The sequence below is a fragment of the Oryx dammah genome, unplaced genomic scaffold, assembly GCF_014754425.2.
Source record: "Oryx dammah isolate SB20612 unplaced genomic scaffold, SCBI_Odam_1.1 HiC_scaffold_2, whole genome shotgun sequence".
NCBI classification, from domain to species: Eukaryota; Metazoa; Chordata; class Mammalia; order Artiodactyla; family Bovidae; genus Oryx; species Oryx dammah.
The window spans coordinates 68590628-68617292 of NW_024070186.1; the positions used below are offsets into that span (position 1 = coordinate 68590628).

At 39.1% G+C, this 26665-nt stretch overlaps 1 protein-coding gene across 1 annotated transcript in view; it reads left to right on the forward strand.

The window, feature by feature from the left end:
• Nucleotides 1-1563: 1563 nt before the first annotated feature.
• KCNMB2 (potassium calcium-activated channel subfamily M regulatory beta subunit 2) overlaps nucleotides 1564-26665 on the forward strand; it is a 37804-nt gene continuing 12702 nt past the window's right edge. The window contains exons 1-3 of the mRNA XM_040231510.1: nucleotides 1564-1681; nucleotides 18579-18749; nucleotides 21647-21842. Coding sequence (XP_040087444.1) covers nucleotides 1626-1681; nucleotides 18579-18749; nucleotides 21647-21842 — 423 coding nt within the window. The 5' untranslated portion in view covers nucleotides 1564-1625. The remainder of the gene's footprint in view (nucleotides 1682-18578; nucleotides 18750-21646; nucleotides 21843-26665) is intronic.

The window sequence follows — 26665 nt, forward strand, 5'->3', positions numbered from 1 at the left end:
CCACTAGACCACCAGGGAAGTTCCCTGACATACACATTTCATGACACATACACAGATAATATATGCAAATTGCCTGGCATGTAGTAGCTAATATAGTGTGTGCATGCTCAGTCACTTCAGTTATGTCTGACTCTGTGCAACCCTATGAACTGTAGCCTGCCAGGCTCCTCTATCCATAAGATTCCTCCAGGCAAGAGTATTGGATGGGTTGCCATGCCCTCCTCCAAGGGATCTTCCCAACCCAGGGGTGGAACCCAAGCCTCCTGGTCTCCTGCATTGCAGGTGGGTTCTTTACCTGCTGAGCCACTGGGGAAGCCCAGATATAGTATATAGTACTTAGTATCATTTCCAGTCTCATGCTTACCAATAACATCATGCTCAACCTAAAGGAAATCCATGAGTGACCACACATCCATGAAGGAATCACCTTTCTTCTTTTTCTCTATTTCTTAAATGTCATTTTAACTTTTATATATGTGACTAAGAATGTTATGATATTTCATATCTCTAACTTCAAGATGAAAGAACTAATCCTGAAACCATGTCATAACCAAAAGAACACAACAGTCTTCAAACATCTTGACTCTGGATCCTATAAACCTGGCCCTTAGGAGCAGTGAATATCTGCTGCCACTGATGCCATGATTTTCTCAGAGGCCCAACTGCAAGGGATGAACCTTCAGCTTTGGCACAGTTGAACACATTTAAAAGATGATCTGTCGTCACTAACGTGTCACATCTGTCAGCATCAAGGAAAACAACTTGAAGAGGAACAGAGGAATAGAACCAACCCTGAACCAGAACTTTGGAAAAATATAGAATGCTAAACTGGACCAAATATAAAGAGTTCCCTGGTGGTCCAGTGGTTAGGACTTGGCACTTCCACTGCAGAGGACACGGGTTCAATCCCTGGTTGGGGAACTAAGATCCCACATGCTGCACAAAGCGTCTAATATATAAGTAAAACTCTACCAAATTATATTTTTGGAGGAGATATCTTGGAGGGAATATGATAATAACATCAATTAGAAAACATGTTTCCCTAAAGCAGTGCCTCTTCATCCTAGCAATACATTAGAAACACCTAGGAAGTTAAAAAAAAAAAAAAACTGAATGCACATTTTTGAGGGAGAGATCCAGGCTTCAGTATTTTTTAAGATTCCCATTTGACTTAAATGTGCAGCCAGAGTTGAGCTCTGCTGCCTTACAGCAAGAGAAACCTGGTCTTACTTAAGATGGTCAATCCACCGAGATTTACTGGTGCTATTGATACAGAGTGGTTACCTAGGTGACACTAGTGGTTAAAGAATCTGCCTGTCAATGCAGAAGACACAAGAGACATGGGTTCAACCACTGAGTTGGGAAGATCCCTTGCAGGAAGGCACGGCAACCCACTCCAGTATTCTTGCCTGGAGAATGCCATGGACAGAGGAACCTGCTAGGCTACAGTCCAGGGTGTTGCAAAAAGTCAGACACACTGAAACGACTGAGCAGGCATTGATACAAAGTTCCCCAAACTTTAAGTAATGGCTTTAACTTCAGTGTGTATCTCTTCTAGGTCTTTTCACCACTCCTCCAGGACTTCCACCCTAAGGAAAGAAGCCCCTGGACCAACATCCTCTAAGATGTTTATATGGACCAGTGGCCGGACTTCTTCATCTTACAGACATGATGAGAAAAGGTAAATAACGGACTCAGGGGGCTTTTTGGAATCATTTAACCAGAATACACAGAAAGCCCACCAAGGAGAAAGCATTAGGCAACTGAGCTTTCTATTTTCAAGTGTTAAGGTAGAATGGGCTCTGGGTTGAAGGAACAGGGTTTCAGGCACTTTGGGCTTCTCCTCTTTGTACTCTCCATGCTCACTCCTACTACATAGCTTTGCAAACGCTATTGCCTATCAGAAATGCCCTTTGGTGGTGGTGGTTTGTGGTGTTTAGTCGCTAAGTCATGTATGACTCTTGCAACCCTATGGACTGTAGCCCCTCAAGCTCCTATGTCCATGGGATTTTCCAGGCAAGAATACTGGAGTGAATTATCATTTCCTTCTCTACGGGATCTTCCTGACCCAGGAATTGAACCCAGATTTCCTACAATGCAGGCAGAATCTTTACCAACTGAGCTATGAGGGAAGCCCAAATGCTCTTTACCCCTGTACTTATACACACACTGGCCTCTTGGCTACTTCTATCTCTGTCTTCAGATACCCATTCAATCAAACCTCCCAATATCCTCCTGACCAGCACAGAATTTGTGTTTTAGTCTCCCTTGAATTTTCACCTCCTACCGCCATACCTGGCACATAGTAGATGCTCAATAAATACTGAGCTGATATGATAAAAATTCTTCAAGACACTGGACATATGGCAGGGAAGGAAAGCAAAAACTAAGATAGAATGAAAAAAGGATGGACAAGTCCAGGGAGCCTTCAAACTCCTTGGAAAAGTAGCCTGGCATTGGGGAGTAATGGGAAGGGGGTAAGCAAAAAAGATTAAAGGGCAAAGGCAGTTTTAATGAAAGACAAAATGATAATTATTCAGTCCAATCCAGTCTTCTGCCTTGGAAATAAATGCATTCACAAACTTCACTGGCCATTTTGAATATTTGATTTCTCTTTTTTCTTCTGTGTCTTTTTCTTATTGACCTGGTGCTGTTTCTTGGGTTTAGTGAAGCTAAATTTTAAACACAACTGCCTATATGAATATTGCAACTTAAGCAAGACTCATTTGCCTGCAGAATCTGATAAAAATTGATAAATGGCATTGGGCACAAGAAAAAGGACCTGCAGGAGGTTTACTTGAGTATAAATTCAAATAACTGGTACTTCTATTTTTCCTTTTAAAAATATATATTTCCCTACAGATAAAATCCTTTTAAAATTCTAAAAGCAAAATTGCTCCTCACAATAATTTTGTATTATAGCAAAACTTTGGAAGCAACTTTAATATTCACAATAGAAAATCTGTTAAATAAATCATAGAATGTAATATGTCACTTAGCAGCTCAAATTGTCTGAGCATAATATTAACTGACAATTTAAGCTGAAAAATTACATACAAACTATAATTGCAGCCATAAAAAAATATACGTGGGAAAAAGCCTGGAAGTAAAAGTATGTTTTCTACTCCTCCATTTTTCAAATGCTTTTTAATGTTATATTATCTTAATTATGGAAAAAAATAATGACACAATGTTTAAGTAAAATTACAGCTCAGAAGGCAACTAGTGTTTGATCAAAGTCTTGGTACTCATCATGAGAGAAGCAGATCAACTGAAAATTTACTGTTTTTGTTCATTACTAGGTTTTCACATGCTTTTTCTCAATGCTTAATCAAGTTATTTTTCATTTGCTTTCAGGTAGCTTAGCTGAATCATCTTTCAGCAAGACCTTTACAATAAGACTGAAATTTTATGTATTATTTTTAAATTCCATATTTAGTATAAAATTTCCTCATGTCTTAAAAAAAAAAAAAATGTCACTACCAGTGATGGTATGGAAGGCAGTTTTCGGTGCCCTATAGGAATGCTGTGACTGTCACAGCCAGCCCTCAGATTTTGAAGGTTTTATCAGAGCAGGTGGAAGCATGATGCATTTGTTTCACCTTTCATTTATTCTCATTGAGCAACTTAATTAAATATATTTTGCTGTCTATATAAATTTTACAAGCAAAAGGATTAATATTTAAGAAGCAATTACTCTGCACTACATGTTTTCATAAACTGTCTCTTCTAATTTATAAGATAAGGATTATTACGCCCATTTTACAATTGAGGAAGCTGAAGATAAGAGTTTAAGTAAACTTTCAAGAGTCCAACAACTAGCCAGTGACTGAATCAAGATTTAAACCCAAGGTTGCACTCTGTCCCCTTCACCCTATGGCTTAGCTAGGCCCTTATCAAACATGAGACAGAGCAGCAGTGAACAGTCAAGCCCATAGGGGAAAACAGTGTCAGAACAGAGTTGAACATTGTGAGTCAAAGGAGATAATAAATTTTCCAACATGATATATTGGCTATATTTGTGGAATTAAAATGAGCAAATAATTAGCTTCATATTCTGCACAAATAAGATTCTATAAAATTCTTAAATCACTACCTTCATGGTTTTATTTCCAGAGCATGATTTCAATAATCATGGGATTTAAAATAATTAAAATATTGACTATAAGTAAATCATTTTCAGCAAGCTTTATTTATGGGATGAGGATGTCAAGTTTTATGAAATCAATCTGAATGACTCTGGCCTGCAAAGTCAAAGACAAATGGAACAACAGCCAAAGAATACAGCAATAGAATCTGGTACTATGCCAGCATCCTTAGTTTGATGTTGGTACATTTGTCTGTACCTCTTTCTTGACCACATCTCCATCTTCACTGCCTAATTCACAGACTCTTGTAGGACAAGACTCAAGAAGCATGACTTTAAACGGCAGCTATGCCTCTGCCTAATTCTCTTGGTGGCAGTAGTCATGGTGATAAGAAAGGCAATGATGGCTGATCATAAATCTAGATAATCAAGGTCCTCAAGTTAATTATTTGGAGATAAATTAACTAGGTTATCTGGAACTACCGCCCATAACTGCTTGTAATAATTCCACCCTCAGTTTCTTATCCTGCAGACCTGGCCTCTATACATCCAGCTTCTCCAGCTGTGTTTCCCCCGACAATCCCAGGGGCCAGGCACACCACACTGCCTGTTCTGAGACCAGAGCCAAACCTGTTAGGCTATCGGCTTCCCTAGGATTCCTCAAGAGATAGAACATCAGGAAACAAGCTTATAGGCAGGCAGAGTAACTAAGTGGAAGAAAAACTCCACTGAAAAATTTGAAGCCTAATTATTATTGTTCAAAGGAATCTGAAGTCAACTTTACGTGTTTTTCAAAAATGTAAATTTTTTGAATTATTTTAATTCAAAGCCAGTCCTGTTTTTGTGATCATCTGCTATATGCAAAATACTGGTTTATATCCTTGTGCTCCATCGTGAAGGAATGCCCAGCGATGTGAAGGAATACTTTTCCTTCTTTGATCAAATTTCTTTGTTAGGTGAGCCAATGTTATTCTCTAAATTGCAGGAAGCAAAAGAAAGTTTCACTTTAAATAAATAGAGCTACAGCAAAATAAAGTTACAGCAGTAATAACTATTAGAGAGAAGTTATTGACTAAGGATATTACCACTGAGTTCATAAAATATTCTTTGGATTGCTTCTATTAAATGTTGAATTAATATAAAGTAACATTTATCACACGTTAACATACAGAGAGGGCTTTCCAGGTATTGCTAGTGGTAAAGAACCTGTCGGCTAATGCAGGAGACATAAGAAACACGGGTTCAATCCCTGAAGATCCCCTGGAGGAGGGTATGGCAATCCACTACAGTATTCTTGCCTGGAGAGTCCCATGAACAGAGGAGCCTGGCAGGCTACGGTCCATAGAGTTGCAAAGAGTCAGACACAATTAAAGCAACTTAGCACGCACACAAAACATACAGAGAATGATGACAAAATAAACATGTGAGTACCCTTCACCAAGATTAAAAAATAAAACAACTGGAATTTTTGAAGCCCCTGAGGATGCTTCCTAAATTGCGTCCCCTCCCTGCTCCAGCCCCCATCCGGAGATAACCACCCTCCTGTTTATTATTCCCTTGCTCTTCTTCATGAGTTAATCATACCTGAATGCTGAAACAATATCTTGTTTACTTCTGAATGTTTGAAGACTTTATACAAATGGAAACATACCATATGAATTGTTCTGCAGCAGGCTTTTTTCACCAAACATGATCCCATGATTTTTCAAGTTATCAGTGCTGATGTGAGTAGCTGCAGCTCATTCTGTCTGCTGTGTAGTATGCCATTATATGAAGATACCACCATTTATTCATCCAGTCTATTGCCCGTAGGTATTAGCATTATTTCCAGTTTTGTACTGACAATGCTGCTGAAATACTTCTTGTGCATCTGCCTCTGTTCATATGTACAAATATTTCTTAGGCTGCACACCTAACAGAAAGAGTTGGTTCAAAAGTCTGCACAGCTTCTACTTCACCACGCAATGCCATCATTTTCCAAAGCGGTTGTAGATGTGATTCTGTTGCTCTAGAATTTGGGGGTTTTCAGTTCAGTTCACTCGCTCAGTCAAGTCCAACTCTTTGCAACCCCATGGACAGCAGCACACCAGGCTTCCCTGTCCATCACTAACTCCTGGAGTTTACTCAAGCTCGTGTCCATTGAACCAGTGATGCCATCCAACCATCTCATCTTCTGTCGTCCCCTTCTCCTCCCACCTTCAATCTTTTCCAGCATCAGGGTCTTTTCAAATGAGTCAGTTCTTCAGATCAGGTGGTCAAAATATTGGAGTTTCAGCTTCAGCATCAGTCCTTCCAATGAATATTCAGGACTGATTTCCTTTAGGATGGACTGGTTGGATCTCCTTGCAGTCCAAGGAACTCTCAGGAGTCTTCTCCAACACCACAGTTCAAAAGCATCAATTCTTTGATGCTCAGCTTTCTTTATAGTCCAACTCTCACATCCATACATGACTACTGGAAAAGCCATAGCTTTAACTAGACAGACTTCTGTTGGCAAAGTAATGTCTCTGCTCTTTAATATGCTGTCTAGGTTGGTCATAACTTTTCTTCCAAGGAGCAAGCACCTTTTAATTTGATGGCTGCAGTCATTCATATATCTGCAGTGATTTTGGAGCCGCTCCCCCCCCCAAAAAAATAAAGTCTGTCACTGTTTCCATTGTTTCCCCATCTATTTGTGATGAAGTGATTGAACCAGATGCCATGATCTTCGTTTTCTGAATTCTGAGCTTTAAGCCAACTTTTTCACTCTCCTCTTTCACTTTCATCAAGAGGCTCTTTAGTTCCTCTTCACTTTCTACCATAAGCGTGGTATCATCTGCATATTTGAGGTTATTGATATTTCTCGTGGCAATCTTCATTCCAGCTTGTGCTTCATCCAGCCCAGCGTTTCTCATGATGTACTCTGCATAGAAGTTAAATAAGCAGGGTGACAATATACAGCCTTGACATACTCCTTTCCTGATTTGGAACCAGTCTGTTGTTCCATGTCCAGTTCTAACTGTTGTTTCCTGACCTCCATACAGATTTCTCAGGAGGCAGGTCAGGTGGTCTGGTATTCCCATCTCTTTAAGAATTTTCCACAGGTTGTTGGGGGTTTTAATTTTTGTTTATCCAGAGGATAGTGTGCTTTCAATTCCCATTTTTCAGATTAATAAGACCATGTGTACTTCCCTAGTTCTTTTCTGTGAAATGCCTGTTCAATAATGTGGCCAATTTTTCTACTGAATTTTTGTCTTTTTCTTATTGATGTAGGCATTCTTTATAAAAGCCTCTATTTTCTTTAATTTAAAAACTTGATAGAATGATAACCATAGAGAATGGCCGAAAACAAAATGAAAGAACTGTAAGATAAAGTGAAAGAAAAATCTCAAAATCCAGAGAGAAAGTATAAAGAGATGGAAATCATAAGAAAAAGGATCAGAGTTACATGTGAATAATAAGAGTTCCAGGAGAAGGAAAAGAGATGGAGGAGAGAAATAGCAATAAGACCTCCTTTCCTGACAGTATAGTAGACCAAATACTGAGACCAATGCTCCTGCAGCAATAATTTAAAATGCTTATAAATTATAAAAAGGGGCTGTTTTGGCTCAGTGGTAAAAGAATCTGCCTGCAACGCAGGAGCACAGGAAATGTGGGTTTGATCCGTGGGTCAGGAGGATCCCCTGGAGGAGGGCCTGGCAACCCACTCCAGTATTCTTGCCTAGAAAATCCCATGGACAGAGAAGCCTGGTGGACTACAGTCCACAGGTTCACAAACAGTCGGACACAACTGAAGTGACTGAGCACGCATGTACATACACAAACTATTAAAAACTTTTGTTAAGCCTCTATTAACATTTTGTCTGTTTATTCTGTACAAATAGCTTCTTCCAGTTTACTTGTATTTTCACTTTACGATATCTTTTCATAAACAAAAGTTTTTAATTTTAGTATGATCTCAGTTAGCAATTTTCTGAACATTCTGAAATCCCTTCCTATCCCAAGTTCAAAAGGGTAGGCTCCGGTACAGGTAATTTATGTACGGCCATAGGTTTGCCTTTCACAACTAAATCTTTAATCACCTGAAGTTGATTTTTGTTTGTGGTGTGAACTAGGCACCTCTTTTTTTATGTATGGAAAACCAATTGCTCAGCACCTTTCGTTGAATAGTTTTTCCTTTCCACAATGATCTAAAAGTACACATATATCATGTATTAGGTTTCCACACATGCATGGATATGTTTCTGAATCTCTATTATGTCCCACCAGTCTTTTTGTCTACCTCAGACAAACACCACACCTGAGCTTACCAACTTTAGCATTATAATGCATCTTGATTTCGGGACCAAAAGTCACCCACCTTATTCTTTTGTAATCAGGATTGTATTTGCTATCCTTAGATGTTTGCACTCCCATATAAATTTTTAGAATTAACTTGTCCAATCATTCCTACCCTACTTCCCAAAAAAACTCTTATGATTTTTATTGAAATTTTATGAAAGCTATTAATTAATTTGTGGTAAATTTCTGTCTTTATGCCACCAAGTCTTTCTCTGAATATGATTCTCCAAATGATTCTCTGGTAGCTCAGATGGTAAAGAGTCTGCCTGCAATGCGGGAGACCTGGGTTCAATCCCTGGGTTGGGAAGATCTCCTGGAGAAGGAAATGGCAACCCACTCCAGTATTCTTGCCTGGAGAATCCCACGGACGGAGAAGCATGGTAGGCTACAGTCCATGGGGTCGCAGAGTCGGACACAACTGAGCGACTTCAATATAGGTAGAACTTACTTATAAATCATCAGAGCCTGGTATTTCCATTTTGAGGATATTTTTTATTGATTCAATTTTTTAATGATTTAGAACTATTTAGATTTTCTAGTTATTTCAGAGCAGTGTCAATAAGCCACAAGTTTGTAAGAATTTCCTTATATATTTGAGTAAAAATTTCCTATATATTTGAGTAAATTATATATCAAAGTTTTTAAATATCCTGCTATAAAGTTGTTTTTAATATCCTCTATCATCTTTATAATTCATTCTGTATCTGTATTTTTGGTTTTTAAATGCCTGATATTTGAGTCTTTTCTAGTTTTTTATTCTCATCAGAGGTTTGTCCATTTCATTAGTCATTTCAAAAATTAAACTTTGATTTCACTGATTCTTTAATATAATGCATCTTTTATTCCATTTATTTTTACTCGTGTTTATTGTCTTCCCTAAACTTTCTTTTAATATATTCTATTAATCTTTTAATAAATCTTTAAGTTGGATGCCTAGCACATTAATTTGCAAGCTCTCTTCTTATCTAATATAAACATCTAAGATTATGTAGTTCTATCTGTTTCGCTTTAGCTGTAGCCCACTAGTTGCTCTATATAGGTTTTCTTCTCATTCAATTCTAAATGAATCCTAATTTCTATCATGTTTTATTCTATGACCCATAAGTTCTTTGGAACTATATTTTTATAATATTTTTAATTGTAATTTTAAAAATTTAATATTTAATATATTTAATATTTTTATTTCCATATGTAGAGTCATTCTAGGTATTTTTAAAATTATTTCTACCACTGTTGCACTAGAGCCAAATAATGTGGTCAACACAAAGTCTCTTCTCAAAGGCTCTTTATGTTACAAGGGTATCCTATCTTCTCCGAATGATTCACATAATCTTCTATTCCTTCTGTATTTTTCACTAAAGAATTTTATCAAATGTAGTGTGTTAATGAATCAGGTAAAAAGAAATGAGGATTAGATATTAAAGTATCTTTGGGAAATTGATCTGATAATTTAAAGGCAGAAGTAAAAACAAAGAACTTCTACTTTTGTTTCCATAATTTTACTCTCATCATTATTCTCTTATCCATAAAGTAATAAGACTTCCTGTGAATTAATAAGCTGACAATAATAACATTAGGTTCACAGACAAAACCCCACGTTAAGTGTTATGACTCTATTAAGCATGACCATCATTTGTTCCCATGAACACATTTCTCCCAAAGGAACATATACTTTAAAAGAATGAAAACAGAATAATAATTAATCAAATTGGACCATATAAATATATACCTACTAGTTCAAAGGAAAAAAAACCCCATGAGATCTGGAACTAGTAGAAGATGAGGTTATACACACATCTCAAAAACACAGAAGACTTTGGTGGGCAGAAGGAAGAACAACAGCTGTTTTAACCCATGCCACTCCCAGCTCGACCGTGTGAGATGACAGACTGAGTGCCCCTGGGGCAGAGGTACATAGCAACTCTGCCTCTTTCAGCTCAGCTGGCATTCAGCAATCCATTTCCCCGCAGACTCACTTCATAGTACCTAACAGAAGGCTCTTTTCCTTGAAGTCTGGAAACTAAAGCTCTCAGTGCCATTGAAGCTTGACATTTTTCTAGAAGGAATACTAAATACATTAGCAGTAAAATGCAGTGGGCGCTGATAGGAAGAGAAAAGCCAGGAGTCTCTTCTAGCCATGGTCCTCTGATTTATTTGGTTTCACTTGGCCATGGAGCCTCCCTGTGCTGGCTGCCGCACAACCTAAGCATATTGAAGCCATTTCTAGCCCACATAAAAGGAAAATACTTTGTGAGTATAATAAATGCAAGAGACTGAGCTTACAAAGGTGAATGCATTCTGGCTCTCACTCTTGAGCAGCTCAATATTCACTGGGCCAGAGAGGCATAAATATAAATAGTGTGCTAAGTATTGCGGTTATTATGGTTATGTTTCTGAAGGGCCTCCCTTAAATACACATACTTCTTTATTCATACCTTCCTTCCTTCTCTTTCCACACCTTCCAGTGCCCCTCACCTCTGACTGCTTTGTGACCCTTGGCAGACCTGTCTTCTTGCTCTTTCCTAGTTCCAATATGCTAGCTAGGTTTTGTTTCTCTGACAACCTAAAGAGTCTCATTAAAAGCCACAGTTCATGGTTACATAAATGATGTCTGTATCTAAACTTTCGTCTCCTCTGCCACCTCTTTTTTTTTCAACTCCTCTTTATCTAACATCAGAAATGCTGGGAGAGTTTCGGAACCAGTCTCTTAGCCTCCAAGTATAAACCATCCCAAAAGGTCAACCACACCACTAACATGAGGCATCTTTCCAAAGAAGCAGATCCCAACCTCTCTGGCACCAGGGACTGGTTTCTTGGAAGACAATTTCTCCAAGGACTGGGAAGGTGGGGATGGTCTGGGGATGATTCAAGTGCGTTACATTTACTGTACACTTTATTTCTAATCTAATGTCACTGCTGATCTGACAGGAGTTCAGGTCTGCAGCCTAGAGTTGGGGACCCTTGTTCTGAAGTGCAACCTAATTACATCACTCTCTTGCTTAAATTCTTCTAGTGGCTCCTCCAACTTCAGAAGACATATAAGACGCTTTATCTCTGAACCCTGCTTATCTAATGAGTTCACTACCTGTCATCCTCCACCCACTGGATGCTGGAATCCAACCACATTCAGCTACCTTATTCTCTCACATTCTGTCTGGATACTATTCACCTTATCAATTGTTTGCTCATTGGAGACTTAATCCAGTCTCTTACTGGACCCTTTAACCATCATCACTTAAACTAAGTCATGGCCACATTGGTTTTATTAAACATAAATTAAAACCATTTATGCTGATAAATCACAGTCCTGAGTCAATAAATCCATCACCAATCCACCAGTTGCCCAGTTCAAGGAATGCCCAATACAGTGATAGCCATTGTGCCAAATATTAATCCATTTGCAAATTGATCTTTTTGGTGAATCTATCAAATTTAGTTATGCAGTAAAAACACAGTTCTATGGATTAGCAGGGACCAAAAAGGCTTCAAGGAACCCAGATTTGGGGCCTTCAGACCCTCTGTCTCTCAGTCTTTGCAATCATTGTCCCTCGGTCTCTCTGCCTCTCTGCCCTTCCGTCTGTGTTCCAGACACCCTCTGTCTCCAGGCTCCCCTGTTCTCTGGCCTTCCTCCCCTTTCCCCACCCCAGCCATGCCCTACTGCTCTCTGCCTTCTTTGTTTCCTTTCCTCTCTGCCCGTGGGTTTCCCTCTCTCTAGGATCAGCAAGTTCTACTGCATTATACTGATTCTGCCCTTCATTTTACCCCCAGCAGAGGGTCCCACCTGTTTTATCCAGATCCCTCCTGTTTCAATAATAGGACAAGAGCAGAGATAAATAAACATTTTGTTATATGGACAAAACTGTTGTTATTCAGTTGCTACATCGTGTCCAACCCTTTGCAACCCCATGAACTGCAGCACACCAGGCTTCCCAGTCCTTCACTGTCTCCTAGAGTTTGCTCAAACTCATGTCCATTGAGTCAGTGATACCATCCAATCATCTCATCCTCTGTCTCCCCCTTCTCCTCTTGCCCTCAATCTTTCCCAGCATCAGGGTCTTTTCCAAAGGACAAAATAAAACTGTACAAATAAAACAACAGAAACTTCAAAAAGATATTAAAAATTCCCACCAAAATCAATGACTGTATTCTTATGAATAGTTGAAAGAAACAAATTTTTGTTAACTGATAAAGTTGCCAAATCTGTCAAAGTAGTCAATGTGAAACTTGCCACAAGAATTTCAGTGATGCTAAAATGTTAGCAAAACAGCAAATGACTCTAAAAAGGACTTGAAAAAAAAATCATTATAAATGGAAAGGTTCCCAAGTGAAATGCTAGATTTTTGCCATATCTATTAGAAGAATATATTCATACACAGATTCAAAAAGATACATCTATGAATATATTCATAAGAATATGTTTATAAAGAGACTAAACCTCCCTAGGAAACTTACTTAGCTTTAAAAAAAAATCAAACAGATCTTAAAATACTGTTGAAAAGAACATATTCATAAGAAGAATATAATTGAAAGTACTTTAAAAATAACATTTAAAAATATTCATAAGAAAATATATTCATATTAACTTACTATACTTAAAACAATGTTCGTTAAAATAAGTCTTTTTCAAATCTGTGATTAAGTGGGCAAATTATTCATTTAGCAAAGTAATCCTTCAATAAACTGGCAAATGGGCTAATCTTGTATATCAGCCATTCAGTAAGCGAAACTTTATCAAACCGGCCCCTAGCATATTGACTTGCTTCCTCTCTGTACTCATTATAATAAGTCTCCTTATGATGCATTGTAATGATTGTGTCTCACCTAACTCCCTCAGGACATCTTATTCACTTTGTATTCCCAGAACTTGGCAGAGTATGTTTCATCTTATGAAGACTAAAATGTTGACAAATGAGTAAACAAATGAATTAATAAATGACCTTTACCCTGTCTTAACCTGAAGTTTTCTTCCTGCAGGCTAAATACCAAGGTAATCTGAATTTAAATGGGTAAGCCCAATGAGAAAAAAAATTTTTGCACATTTCACATTTTATGTCCATGTTTGTAGATGTACAACCTCATAAATAATTTGCTTATGAATCATAGGAATAATATCAAACTTTAAGCATCTAGTCAAATATGGAACTTGAAATAAAGTCATATTGTGTTGACTATTGCTTGGGGTAAAAATAATAGCTTTATTGGACAATCAAAATTTGTATGCAAAATATTTTGTTTTACTTGAATTTGCCTTGTAGTTTTCTGAATAACTCACATTCTCCAAAAGGATTTGGGCAGGATGCTCCATCTAGATGTAGAAAAGACTGCACATAGGTGCTATTCATTGTTGCAAACATGTTGAAGTGTTGCTTTGTATCCACCAGATTGATTCATGGTTCCAGAGAACCATGAAGCCACAACTGCTCCAACAGAGCTTAAATATACTGCCTTTCCAAGGCATACCAAGGCTAGGTTTCCTTCAGACTAACAAATTCAAATTCCTGCTCTGTACCTACTGCTGCGTATCCCTCATGTTTGAAACTGATTTTGTAGTTGTGCCCCATACTCATCAGTCCTCCTTAGAGGTCAACTTCCGTGAACTATACTAACCTTCTCTTATTTCTCCCCCCATCCTCTTGTAAGTAGATTCACAGAGAATAGACACAGAGGGTCAAAGAGAGATGAACTGTCCACTCTGTTAGTAGTGTCAGTGTGTGCACGTATGCTAAGTCACTTCTGCTGCTGCTAAGTCTCTTCAGTCGTGTCCAGCTCTCAGCGACCCCATGGACTGCAGCCCGCCAGGCTCCTCCGTCCATGGGAGTTTTCCGGCAAGAGTGCTGGAGTGGGTGCCACTGCCTTCTCCGGCCAAGTCACTTCAGTCGTGTCCAACTCTGCGCAACCCTGTGGACTGTAGCCCGCCAGGCTCCTCTGTCCATGGAATTCTCCAGGCAAGAGTAGTGGAGCAGGTTGCCATTCCCTTCTCCAGGGGATCTTCCCGACCCAGGGATCGAACCCGTGTCTCCTGCAGCTCCCGCTTTGCAGGCGGATTCTTTGCTGCTGAGCCTCCCGGGAAGCCCCCATAGTGGCAGAATAACACCCAATGTAGAAGCCTGCTTTGTATGAAGCATGATGTTTAGGCCTGATACCCAAAATATAACATCATGTTCCTTCCCCCGGCTTTGAAGACAACTCGGCATGGGACTGGCATCTCACTAACCCACTTAGTCTCAGACAGTGGACACTCCCTCCCCAACCTGGGGCTTATGGAAGGCCGCTTATACCAGGCCTGAACAAAGGCAAGTGCAAAAGGATAGGGAAAAGATTGTGCCACACATAAACAGTGATCTTCAAACCAACAAAAGGTAGACAGGGCCTCTGACAGTCAGGATCTCATCTATCTCATCAGTCAGATCAGTCACTCCTCACCTGAACTCAGGACACTATGTCTTTCAGGGAGAAAATCTATGAATGAACAAGCAGCCTCTCCCTTCTTAGCCAAGGCAACAAAAGTCCCCTCTTTGGAAACCTGAAGTATAGGGAAATAAGGACCCCTGCTGTAACACGCTCCACCATTTCCCCAGTCATTCAAGCTAAGTTCTTGAGCATAAATCTAAACTATACCCTTTTCTTCACTCCCTCGCCCTCCCCTATATTTTATCAGTCACCAAGTCCTAAAGTTTTATCTCCCTGATATTTCTCCATACACCCTTTTCCATCTCTCCCACCTGATTCCTACATCGTGCCCTCATCATCCTTTGCCAGCCCTGCAGTAACAATCCCTAATTCTTCTTTCTGATTTAAGTCTGGTTTTGTCTTTAATCTAATCTCCACTCCAGCCAGAGTGATCATTCAGAAACTCAGCTCTGTCATGTCACCCTCTACCAGCTTCCCATTAACTAAAGGGCAAAAGCCAAGCTCTTTAAATGGGCTGCAAAAGCTCTTCATAACCTACTACCTTTCCAAAATTACTTGCCCTATCTTCGCTGTCCCACACTCATCCTACTAATAGTAAAACTGGTATGGTTTCTGGCAGTCAGCATGTAGTTGTAAATCTCCATCCTTTGTTCGTGTGACTTCTTCTGCCTGAAATGCCCTTGACTTCATGTCTCATTGGGTTAACTCTGATTCAATCTTGAATATTCTGTTTAATGCATTTCTCCTCCAGCAAGGCTTCCCTGACCTCAATCCTTGCTCCCTGTCCTCATCCCTCAGGCTGGGAAAATTATTCCTCTTCTACACTCACTCTGTGAATGGCTCTGGCACTGAGTTTACTACCCTGTGTTGATTTTTTTTTCATGTCGGTCTAGGAAGACCAATAGGAATTGGGTAGGGGCCACATGCCCAGTAACTAGAGATTACTAGCACTCAAAATAAGTTTGTTGACTATGTATTTTCTATTCCTTCAAATCATTCATTCATCCTTTAACTTATCCATTAATTCAATTATCACTTACTGATGAATTTCATGAGTATGTCCCGTCTTACTCACCCACTTTCATTTTGCTGAGTAATATCCTGATTTCCCAGATGTGTTTAGCCTGCGTGGAAACCAGTCATTTTCCCTCTTCTCTACACATCCCAAAGCATGTGAAGAACATTTCTTAACTATTTCCAAATTGTCGTTTGTTTTTAAATTACCCATTTGAATCATTTTTATATGCTTCTTGTTCTAGTGACAGAACTGACTGATTACTCTGCATCTTTTAATGGGTATAGACTGCCATAAGTGAGGCAGTGTAACAGCCTACTGTTCTGTATCTGAGACTGTGCTCCCTCCTTTCTGGCTTCCACCTGCAAGAAATTCAAATCTCAGTATAGTCATTAGAATTAAATACATGTTGATAAATAACAGCAGGGAAGTAACATCAGTTTATTACAGAAGGTCTTTGAAGCCACTCAGACTGCCTTTTCTTGTTTTGAAGTCTGGCTTTAGATGAATGGGCACTGATTTTTTTTTTTTATTATTCAGGTTCATAGAGAATAAAGTTTAAGAGGTTTCATATAAATCTTATATTTTCCAAGTAAAATCTCAGAAAAGAACGGGGAAACTTAGGGAATGGGTGGTGGCCAGTCTGTGGAAGTCAAAGGCAGGGCAAACCAGCTTGTCCAGAAGCACTGGGCTTGGGAGCTGGAGAGTTAATGAAAATGACAGGCTCTCAGAGCTTCTTCCTCATTCTCTCGATGAAGAGAAAGAATGGCCAAGAGTGACTGAGAGTAGGGAGGAGCCAGGAAGGCATGGCCATGAAAAGATGAGGAACAAAGGCCTCTATTCAGCTATGATCCTCCTACTACAAAGGACCCACTCCTCGAGGAAAAAATTTGTATAAACTATATCATGAAGAAAACTTTTAAATAATAATGACAATAAGCTAATTGGCTAATTTTTTACTCCAGTAACCAGATTAATGTGCGTGTGTCTTAGTCACTCAATCGTCTCTGACTCTTTGCCACCCCATGCACTGTGGCAAACCAGGCTCCTCTGGCCATGGGATTCTCCAGGCAAGAATACCTGGGTGGGTTGCCATTTCCTTCTCCAGGGGATCTTCCCGACCCAGGGATCAAACCCAGGTCTCCTGCATTGCAGGCAGATTGTTCACTATCTGAGCCACCAAAGAGATTAATATATAGTCTTCCTTAAACACTTTTGGAAATATGCTATGTGTATGCTCTCACCTTGTGTAGGGAATCAAAATATCTTAACAACCAGCCCAGAAGGAACATGCCACCAGAATGTATGCCTGCTGTTAACACCAGTAAGGCCATCCATCCTGGAGCATGAAGCCGAATAGAAGCCCCAACTATACATACAATTATACAAGTAACAGATATCTCTTTCCTCCTCTGCAAAGTTCCACATTGGATTCTAGTTCTTTTTCAAGCAAGGAGAGTGACTTGTCATGAAAATTTGAAAGGAAAATCTAAAGTCTGTCTCTCTGTTCCCAGGTCCTGAAAACCGGCCACTCCCCCCACCAAACTCAGTCCTGCACCCTAAAATCCAAAGATCCCTTCTCAAAACAGAAACTGGAGAAGATCCCCATGGCTCCTTGGTCTCCTGCCTTCCCAGAATCCCTGCCTTCCTGCCTATACTTTTCACATCTCTCTCCCACCAGCCAGCACCTCCAGCAATTTTTCACTTCTTTTATGCCTTTTCCTTCAAACCTAGTTTCAAATACAACCCTCCACTAAGAAGCTTTTTACTTTATTCACTCCTTTGCCATTCTGTCTTTTAGGAATTCGTTGGAGAAGAACAGCAATTTGGGATGTTCTGATGCCCATGTCATAAAGCTGTAGCTCCCCACACCATTTTTAAATGGGAACATTTGTTAAATATTTCACGTCAGTCATTCTCCACCTACTTATGTCATCTCATTTAACCATAACAGTGTAGTTACACATTATATCCACTTTTCAAGGAACTAAGAATTAGAATAAGGAAGTTGTAGAGCTCACACAGCTAGTAAGCCATGAAATCAGGTTTTGAACTAGGAGACAGTGACTCCAATCTGTTTCGTTTTTTTTAATAATTGAAAAATTTTACAGATAGTAATAAAACTATCCAAACTTTTGGAGTCTGGCCTTGACATTTTTGTAAACTTGCTTAAATGTTTACCATACAAGAAAAGAGGCTGGGTCACCACTGGACGTCTCCACATTTCTAACAAATCTCAAGTCAATAGAGCTCTAAGCAACTCTATGCTTAAGAATGTTAACCAGAATAAATTCTGTCTATTACTACTGAGGGAAAGTAAAACATTAAGTTGATAGTTTCCTGATATATGTTGCCATTTATTTGAATTAATGCTCCATTAGGTATTAGAGGCTATAGAAAGATCAGTGATGATCAGCTGGGAGTTGGCAAAGGAAACAAACCCAAAGCATGATCTAAACAACTGAGGGCATTGCTTTCTTTCTTCAGACTTAGAAAAAAAGAAAACGTATTGGCAGCTAGACATACACCCCAAGTAAAGATGGGAGACTTGTTTCTGCTCAGGGCTGGGTGTGTGTAGGTGTTGGAATGCAATGGTCACGTGCTGGGGTCCAACTGCACTCAGGCAGGTTTGGAGGGCCCCTCTCGATCTCTCTACCTGGGGAAGGCCTGCGCAGAGACTTATTCTTTAGGGCTGTACTGACTAACTGTGAACTTCATGTAAAACTGTATTATTTTCAATCTCAGAAATATTTACCAAAAAATCAGGGACCACGACCTTCTGGACAAAAGGAAAACTGTCACGGCACTGAAAGCAGGAGAGGACCGGGCCATTCTCCTGGGACTGGCCATGATGGTGTGCTCCATCATGATGTACTTTCTGCTGGGAATCACACTCCTGCGCTCATACATGCAGAGGTAACACCCCTGGGGGCTTGGGATGCTGTCTTTTGTCTTCCTTCTCCATCCTCCCACACAGCTTAGCAATTCCGAGGTCCTCTTTCTTACCTTCTTTGTTCGAAGCACTTAGAGCAGTGCCTGGCACTTACTACTGTCAATGATGTTATCTAATAATAACAATAAAAATAGCTCTACGTGTAAACCACCTACTATGTGCCAGGGACTTGCTGTACATTACTTTTAAATTTTTCATAACTGTTCTATAAGGTAAGTATATATATACTCATAAAATTAGCAAAATTGAGGTTCAAGAAAGATCTAATATGCAGTGTCATTATTGTTCAGCCACTAAGTCATGTCCAGTTCTTACAACCCCATGGACTGGAGCCCGCCAGGTTCCTCCGTCCATGGGATTTCTCAGGCTAGAATAGTGAAATGGATGGTCATTTCCTTCTCCAGAGGATATTCCTGACCCAGGGGTCAAACCCATGTCTCTAGCATTAGCAGGCAGATTCTTTACTAGTGAGCCAGCTTTAGTATTTGGCAGGAAGAGCCAAGGTTCAAACCTACATCCTGTTAATTTCAGAATCCCTGTTTTTGGCTCTTAACACCTCTGTCCATCCTCCACCTATGTTCCTTTTCCTCCACAGTCTTCTCTTCCATAACCCCACACACTAGCAGTTCTCAGCTGCACATTTCAACTTCCTGAGAATCTTTTAAAAATATTGACACCCAGCCCCCAACCACCATCATTCCATAATGTCAGATTTAATTGGTCTGGAGTGGGACCCAGTCACCAGTAACTCTTAAAGTTCCCCAGGTGATTCTAACAGGCTGAAAAACACTGCTATGCACTTTTTAAAAATTAATTATCTAGTTTTAATTGGAGGATAATTCCTACAATATTGTGTTGCTTTCTGCCATAGATCAACATGAATCAGCCACAGGCATACGTATGCCCCCTCCCTCTAAAATCTCCCTCCCACCTCCTACCTCGTCCCACACCTCTACATTATTGCCAGGAGCTCAAATCTGGTGTTCTGTGCACTTTCTAAAATAACAGATTTTGCACTTTTCTTATCTAAGTATTTGCCCTGGGTTTACCAAATAGATACAGAGACAAACACTGAGTTGGCAAGTGTGTTCCCTCTTAGTGTCCCACGAAACTCCCCAGTGTTTCTAGCTGTTGTCCAGATTGACACTCTGAGCATGGGAAAGCCCAGCATCGCTTTAACTAATCAAGAAAGTCTCATGACGCTTCAGTTTAAAGAAATGAGGCCCTTTCAAATGAAAAACAGAGGTTTCAATCCAAAAGAGAATCAGACCATTTTGTGGCATTCATTTCCCCACTTAAATTAATACTTTCATTTTAGAAGCAAAATCTAGTTGAAACACAGTAATTTGCTAAAATTAAGGCATCATCTTTCCCATTTACGGCTGCTCTACTCTGTTTCTCTGATGCCTTCAGCTCTACTCCTTCTCAGTGAAAGCATGGATGCCTCAGGCCGCAGAGTTCACTGATTCCAACCGTTTTCCAATACTCACAAATGCTTAGCACCATCTAAGACTTTTTTTTCTTCCTTATATAAGCAAAATCTGACCACTCAAGTCCCCAGAAAATTTGCCACACCAGAGGGAGTCAGGGCTTGAATCCTGGCTCTGTACAAAATTGGACATGAAAAGAGGGGCCCTATTAACACACGTCCAGCAAAAAGAAGAGCTACTAATCTGCAAAGAAACGTGCTATTTTCTAATCACTCTGGTAATCAGTTTATATCCAGAAGTGAAACATCAATTCTGGGTACATTACTTCCTAGTCACAAATATTACTCTTGATCATAAAATTATAAATAGTTTGGAATGAAAAGCTGACCAATGGGCAGCTCAAGGGGTTTTCTTTGTTTGTTTAATCTTTCTAACTGAGAGGTCTCAGGACATGGATAGGAATCCATTAATCTCGTGTAATAGCCTCTTTTCCACTGTGCGGAAGCAGTGCAGTACCACACAATGAGCCTGGGCTTTAGAGAAATACAGGACTGGGTGGAATCACAATTTCTACCACCTACTAGCTATGTGTCTTTGCATGCATTTGACTTCTCTGGCCGTCAATTCACTCACCTTTAAAAGACTTTCGTATCCAGTATATAAGACAAAAAAGACAATGTATGTAAAGCATCAATTAGGGTGAAAGGGGTACAATAACTGATGGCTCTTGGTATAATCAAAAGGTGAAGTTATCTTTTCTCCATTTTTAGGAAGGCCTTAAAGAAATGCATCACTGTCCTTTCACCTATCACACCAGACCTGAAGCCCCTCCACTCTTTCCTCATCTCTCTTCCCCTTCTCCCTTACATCTTCTCTGCCTACAAAGTAGGCAGCCATTGTGAGGCGAGGACCAAGGCATGACAGGAAGCAGGTTACAATGTAGAAATGCAGGGTGGGTACAGGCTCTGATGTAAAAAGATGCTGCCTTACCCTTCCTGGTGAATTTTATAAGGAAAAAAGTCTAATTTAAATGCATTGGAAAAGATGATACTATATTTGATAGAAATCACTGGGAAAGGTCTCAGATGCCAGGCAAAGTTTATCTATGTTTATATTGTAGTTAGCTTGTGGCTCAGCTGGTAAAGAATCCGTCTGCAGTGTGGGAGCCCTGGGTTCAGTCCCTGGGTTGGGAAGATCCTCTGGAGAAGGGAAAGGCTACCCACTCCAGATTCTGACCTGGACAATTCTATGGACTCTATAGTCCATCGGGTCGCAAAGAGTTGGACATGACCGAGCAACTTTCACTTTGACAAAGCTGCTCTATGCAAAGGCATACACGTTACAAGTAGATTTGGAAGATTCTTCAGGTCAAGGAACTGACGGTTTCTGCGCCCTTGGCATCTGTGCTTACTCTTCTCCTCTCTGTGTAGTGTATGGACCGAGGAGGCTCAGTGCACCTTGCTGAATGCGTCCATCACAGAAACATTTAACTGCTCCTTCAGTTGTGGTCCGGACTGCTGGAAACTCTCTCAGTATCCCTGCCTACAGGTGTATGTCAACCTGACTTCTTCCGGCGAAAAGCTCCTCCTCTACCACACAGAAGAGACAATAAAAATCAATCAGAAGGTAGGAGCTTGGCACACACTGCATCTCATTCGCCCTCAAGTAGCTCCACACCAGTTCATCTCTCTCTGTCTGTAGTTCCTCTGTGCCAGCATTTCAAAGCAAACATGCCACCACACAGTAGACCCTGCCTCATCCAGTCACAGAGTTCATGGCACTTCTTGACTCTTAATTGAGAAACATTTATTTTCTGTGCAAGTCATGGTCAAACCAGTCCCCATTTTGTAGCAGTGAAGATTTAGCCTTTACTTCCATTTAGAAGGGTAAACATCATATCCTTATTGATACACAAATAGATTAAATTTTTCAAAGCAAATGTGCAGCTTAATCAGTTATATAAGCAAAAAAAAAAAAAACTCAACGGGTATTTGTCATATACCTGGGAATCATGGGGTTAAACTGTATTTTGCTTTTCCAAGGTCATTGTCACTTAGTTCTATGGTCTTGGAGATGTAACTTAACCTCTCTGAACCCCAGTATCTTCTTCTCAAAAAAGGTAATAACAATGACCATCTTGCAAGGTCATTGTGAGAATGAGAACAGAGTACAGAGAGTGCCCAGCAAAGCACAGGCAGGACCTTCAACCCATGGTCACAGTTTGTGTGCCTGTGCCTATTTCTTCATATATGTTAGGTTCATCGAGGCTGAATTTTCCAGCACTAATATATTCAAGTGCACCTGTTAAATGTTTAGTATCTCTGTATTAAAGCTGCAAATAAAATTTGCATTTGAAAGGTCTGGGATAACCAGTAAAGTGTCCGCAGAATCAACCTGCCATTGTCAATTTTAAGTTAAATACATTGTGTTTTCAATTTACTCCAGCAATTTAGATGGCCAGAGTACTTTCATATGCCAAGACAACCTGATGCCATTCTCTAATAGGACAATTGGCCCTCATCACCAGGATACAACTCTCACAACTCTAGTCTTTCTTGTAAAAACTCTACAATTATCAGCAGTTAAATGATACAGATTATATGTACTGAAAAAACTCCATAGCTGTGGAGCATGATACTAGAACATAGGATTTGCTTTCTGATATATTAACACAAATAAGGAAAGCCTTGCCTTTTGGTCACATTAACTTAAAAGAATTCTTGCAAATATCTCTGAAGACACAAGGTCGGCTCTGATTTCCTTTTATTTGTGGAAAAGAATACAAACAATACCAGTTTTAATCCTATTCTACAAATAAACATAGCTAGTTCTCCCACAAAATGTGTGTTTTTCGAGATCCCTCAAGTCAAGTTTTTAAATAAAAACTGACCTGTAATTATGGATACTTATAAAACTCTCAAACCTCCAAGAAATTGAAAATTGGCCAAAACTGAATAGACATGAAAAACTGAGACATATTTCCATTTTCTTGTCTTGATGTTTTATTAGTACAGCCCTGTGAATGCAATACGTCAGCTATAAACTGGGAGTGAAACTACCATAAAAAGTCTCCGCTAAAATTTTAGAACCAGTATTTTGTCTGCTGTCAGCATGATACTAGGTCATTGTTTAGTTTATTTACCTTGTTTTTAACTGTGAGACATGCAAGAAATGAAAAAGTGCAGCTTAAGCACCCATAGAGATCCTCTATGTAATTACTATGAAAGCAAAGAAATAAAATATGTCCTGCACTGCAGGAAATCAGAACCTTACAGTTCTGATGACTAATGCCATCAAGTACCTTTTCATTCATTTATTGGCATTTTGAATATCTTTTTTTGTATAATATCTGTTTAAGCCCCTTGTTTTCTATTGAATTGATTCCATTGGGTTGTTTCTTCTTAGTATTCATTATAGGAATTCTTTAAATCTAGATGCAAACCTTCCTTGATTGTTGTGTTGCAAATATCTTCTCTGGATATGAAATGTCGTCTTTTCACTCTCTTAACGATGTATTTGAATGAAAGAAGTTTCTAATTTTAGTGCAACCAAATCTTGTCCTTGTCAATATTTATTTTTCTTTTCCTTTTTCCTTATCTTCCTCTTTCTTTCTTTCCTTTTCTTTTTTTCAATCGTTTGACTGTCCTGCTGTCTGTTTAAAAAGTCTTTACCTATCCAGAATTCATGAAGCCATTCTCCCAAATTATCTTGTAGAAATGTTATTTTTTTTCTTTCACATTTTGAGTACAATCTGCCTGGAATTTATTTTCATGCAAGAGTCAAGTTTCTAGATTTTCTTTTTATTCATATGGACAATCATTTGCCCAAGTTCATTTATGAAAAGACCACTCTTTCCTCACTGGATTATTTTTATGATTCCATTTTCCCCTCTATCTTCTTGGAAGTCATCTGTTCTGTTACTGTTCTTTTAGTGTTTAACTAGTCATTACAACTTGAAATCTTGACTAATCAAGGCTATTAAAACATTTTACCTTCATTTATTCTCTTTTCAAGTTACATATTATCATTTTTATTCTATATGTACCTTAAGCCCACGTAGATATTATATTGCTTTTGTATATGCTGCTGCTGCTAAGTCGCTTCAGTCGTGTCTGACTCTGTGTGACCCCATAGACAGCAGCCCACCAGGCTCCCCCGTCCCTGGGATTCTCCAGGCAAGAACACTGGAGTGGGTTGCCATTTCCTTCTCCAATGCATGCAAGTGAAAAGTGAAAGTGAAGTTGCTCAGTCGTGTCCCACTGTTCGTGACCCCATGGACTGTAGCCCACCAGGCTCCTCCGTCCATGGGATTTTCCAGCCAAGAGTACTGGAGTGGGGTGCCATTGCCTCTCCAGCTTTTGTATGTTGTAGTTATCTACTTAGATGCATCCCCATCATTTTCCATTTCCTATTCTTCATTCCTTCTTTTATCTTTGGTCTTCTATCTGGATTATTTTTTTCTACTTCCTGAAGAACATTCTTCAATATTTACTTCTCTAAAGAAATCTCTGTATCTCCTGCATTGTAGGTAGATTCTTTACCATCTAAGCTACCAGCAAAGCCCCTTACATAATTCTCTTAACTCTCCTAAAATACTATGACCTCCTTTATAAATGAGGCAGATGCCTGAAGAAATTCAGCAAGCTATTGAAGCTCACCTAACTAGTAACAGCAAAACCAGGCTTAAACCCAGGCCATTGGACTCCAGAGTCACGTGTCATGTCCATCATTCCCGAACTTTACAGGACTAGTAAGCGGTGGGTTGTTGAGTTAGCTGAATGTAACCTTTAGAAAAACTGTGTAAATTGATTTTACAGCAAATGGGGAACTTTAAAAGAAGGGAAATATATAAATAGATTTTTTTTGACTGAAATAAAAGGCATTAGGGACTTTGCAGAAAAAAAAAAAAGAAACCTCTGAAAGTATTCATTTGTCTGAAATATTTTCTTTTCATTCTCAAAGTATCTATTCATTGAGTATATAATTCTAAGTTGGCTGTTTTTTTGTTTCTGTACATTGAAAACATTCCTTTGTGTTCTGGTAAGAATTATAACTATTGGAAATCAGCTCTCAGTCTAATTGCTACTTCTTTGAAGGTAATCTTGGTCTGCTTTAAAGATTATTTCTTTAATTCTTCACAGTTGAACTACTGTTATGTGCCAAAGTGAGCATTTATTTCTATCTTGCCTGCTTAAGTGTCCCAAGAGCCTGCTGTTCCTGCTGTTCCTTGATGATCTTTGACAATTTCGGGGAGTCTTCAGTCATTATCTCATCAATATTTCCTCTGCTCTCATTCTTTCCTAATTCTCCTTTTAAGACTCCAATGGACCATGTTAGGCATTCTCATTTTATCTCCTGTATAGCTCCCTGTCTCTTTAGTATTTTTCCCTCCTTTTGTCTCTCTGCACTTCTTTCTAGATATTGACCTATCTTCTGATTTCAATTCTTTCCTCAGCTCTGACAAATCTATCATTAAACCCATAATCCATTGAGCTCTTAATTTCTCTTACCATATTTTTCATTTCTAGAATACCCGTTTCAATCTTATTTTATTCTTTCTAGTTTTCTGCAATATTCTAATTTTTGTCTTTTAAATTCTTCAACATAAAAAGTAAAATTGTAGTTATTTTAAAGCTTATTTTTATGACTTCAAGAAATTTGAAGACCCTATGGGCCTCTTCTATTTTTTGTTTCTTGATTGTTTTCATGCTATATTGTAATGTCTGGCTATTTTTTTATTAGATGTCAGACATCATATCTGAAAAAATATTTATAAAAACAATTTTAAGCCTAGTTTGATGTCATGACATCATCTTTTCCAAAACTTATTTCCATTTGCTTTTGCAAGGCCCCTAGCTACAAATCATGATCATCTCATTCTGACTATATAAACCAAAATGAATGTTCAAGTTTGAGCTGAAGTCCCTGTGAGGACCTATCTTCTTCAGGTTGACCATCACTCCTAGGATGCAGCCTTGAACTGTCCCAACCCAAAGTGAATATGGGCCCACATTTGATAGGCTGTAATGATCATTCCTACCCCTAGCTCTACAAGGCTATCAAACATTCTACCCAGCCTTCTGGGATCTCAGCCCCTTTTAGAATCAACAGATACTCCAATGGGAAAGGTAACACCAAACAGTAGGCTCACCTTCTTGGCCCAGTGATTCTTCACTCTCTGGTTAGCTGTCCTCTGCCTTTAATTAGAGGTATAATACATACATTGAAAATACAGTTATTACCATGTCAAAAGGTCACTAAACCATGATCTTAAGGTAGCATGAGAAACATACAGAATATTCCTGAGGAGAAAATTAAAATATTCTCCATCTTCACCTCTCCTTCCTATTCCCCAAGCTCACCAAAAATAGTAACCATAGTTACCAAGGAATGGGCATGGTTTTACTGATACATGAGGCACACTACTGAAAATGTTTGATTTGAGACAA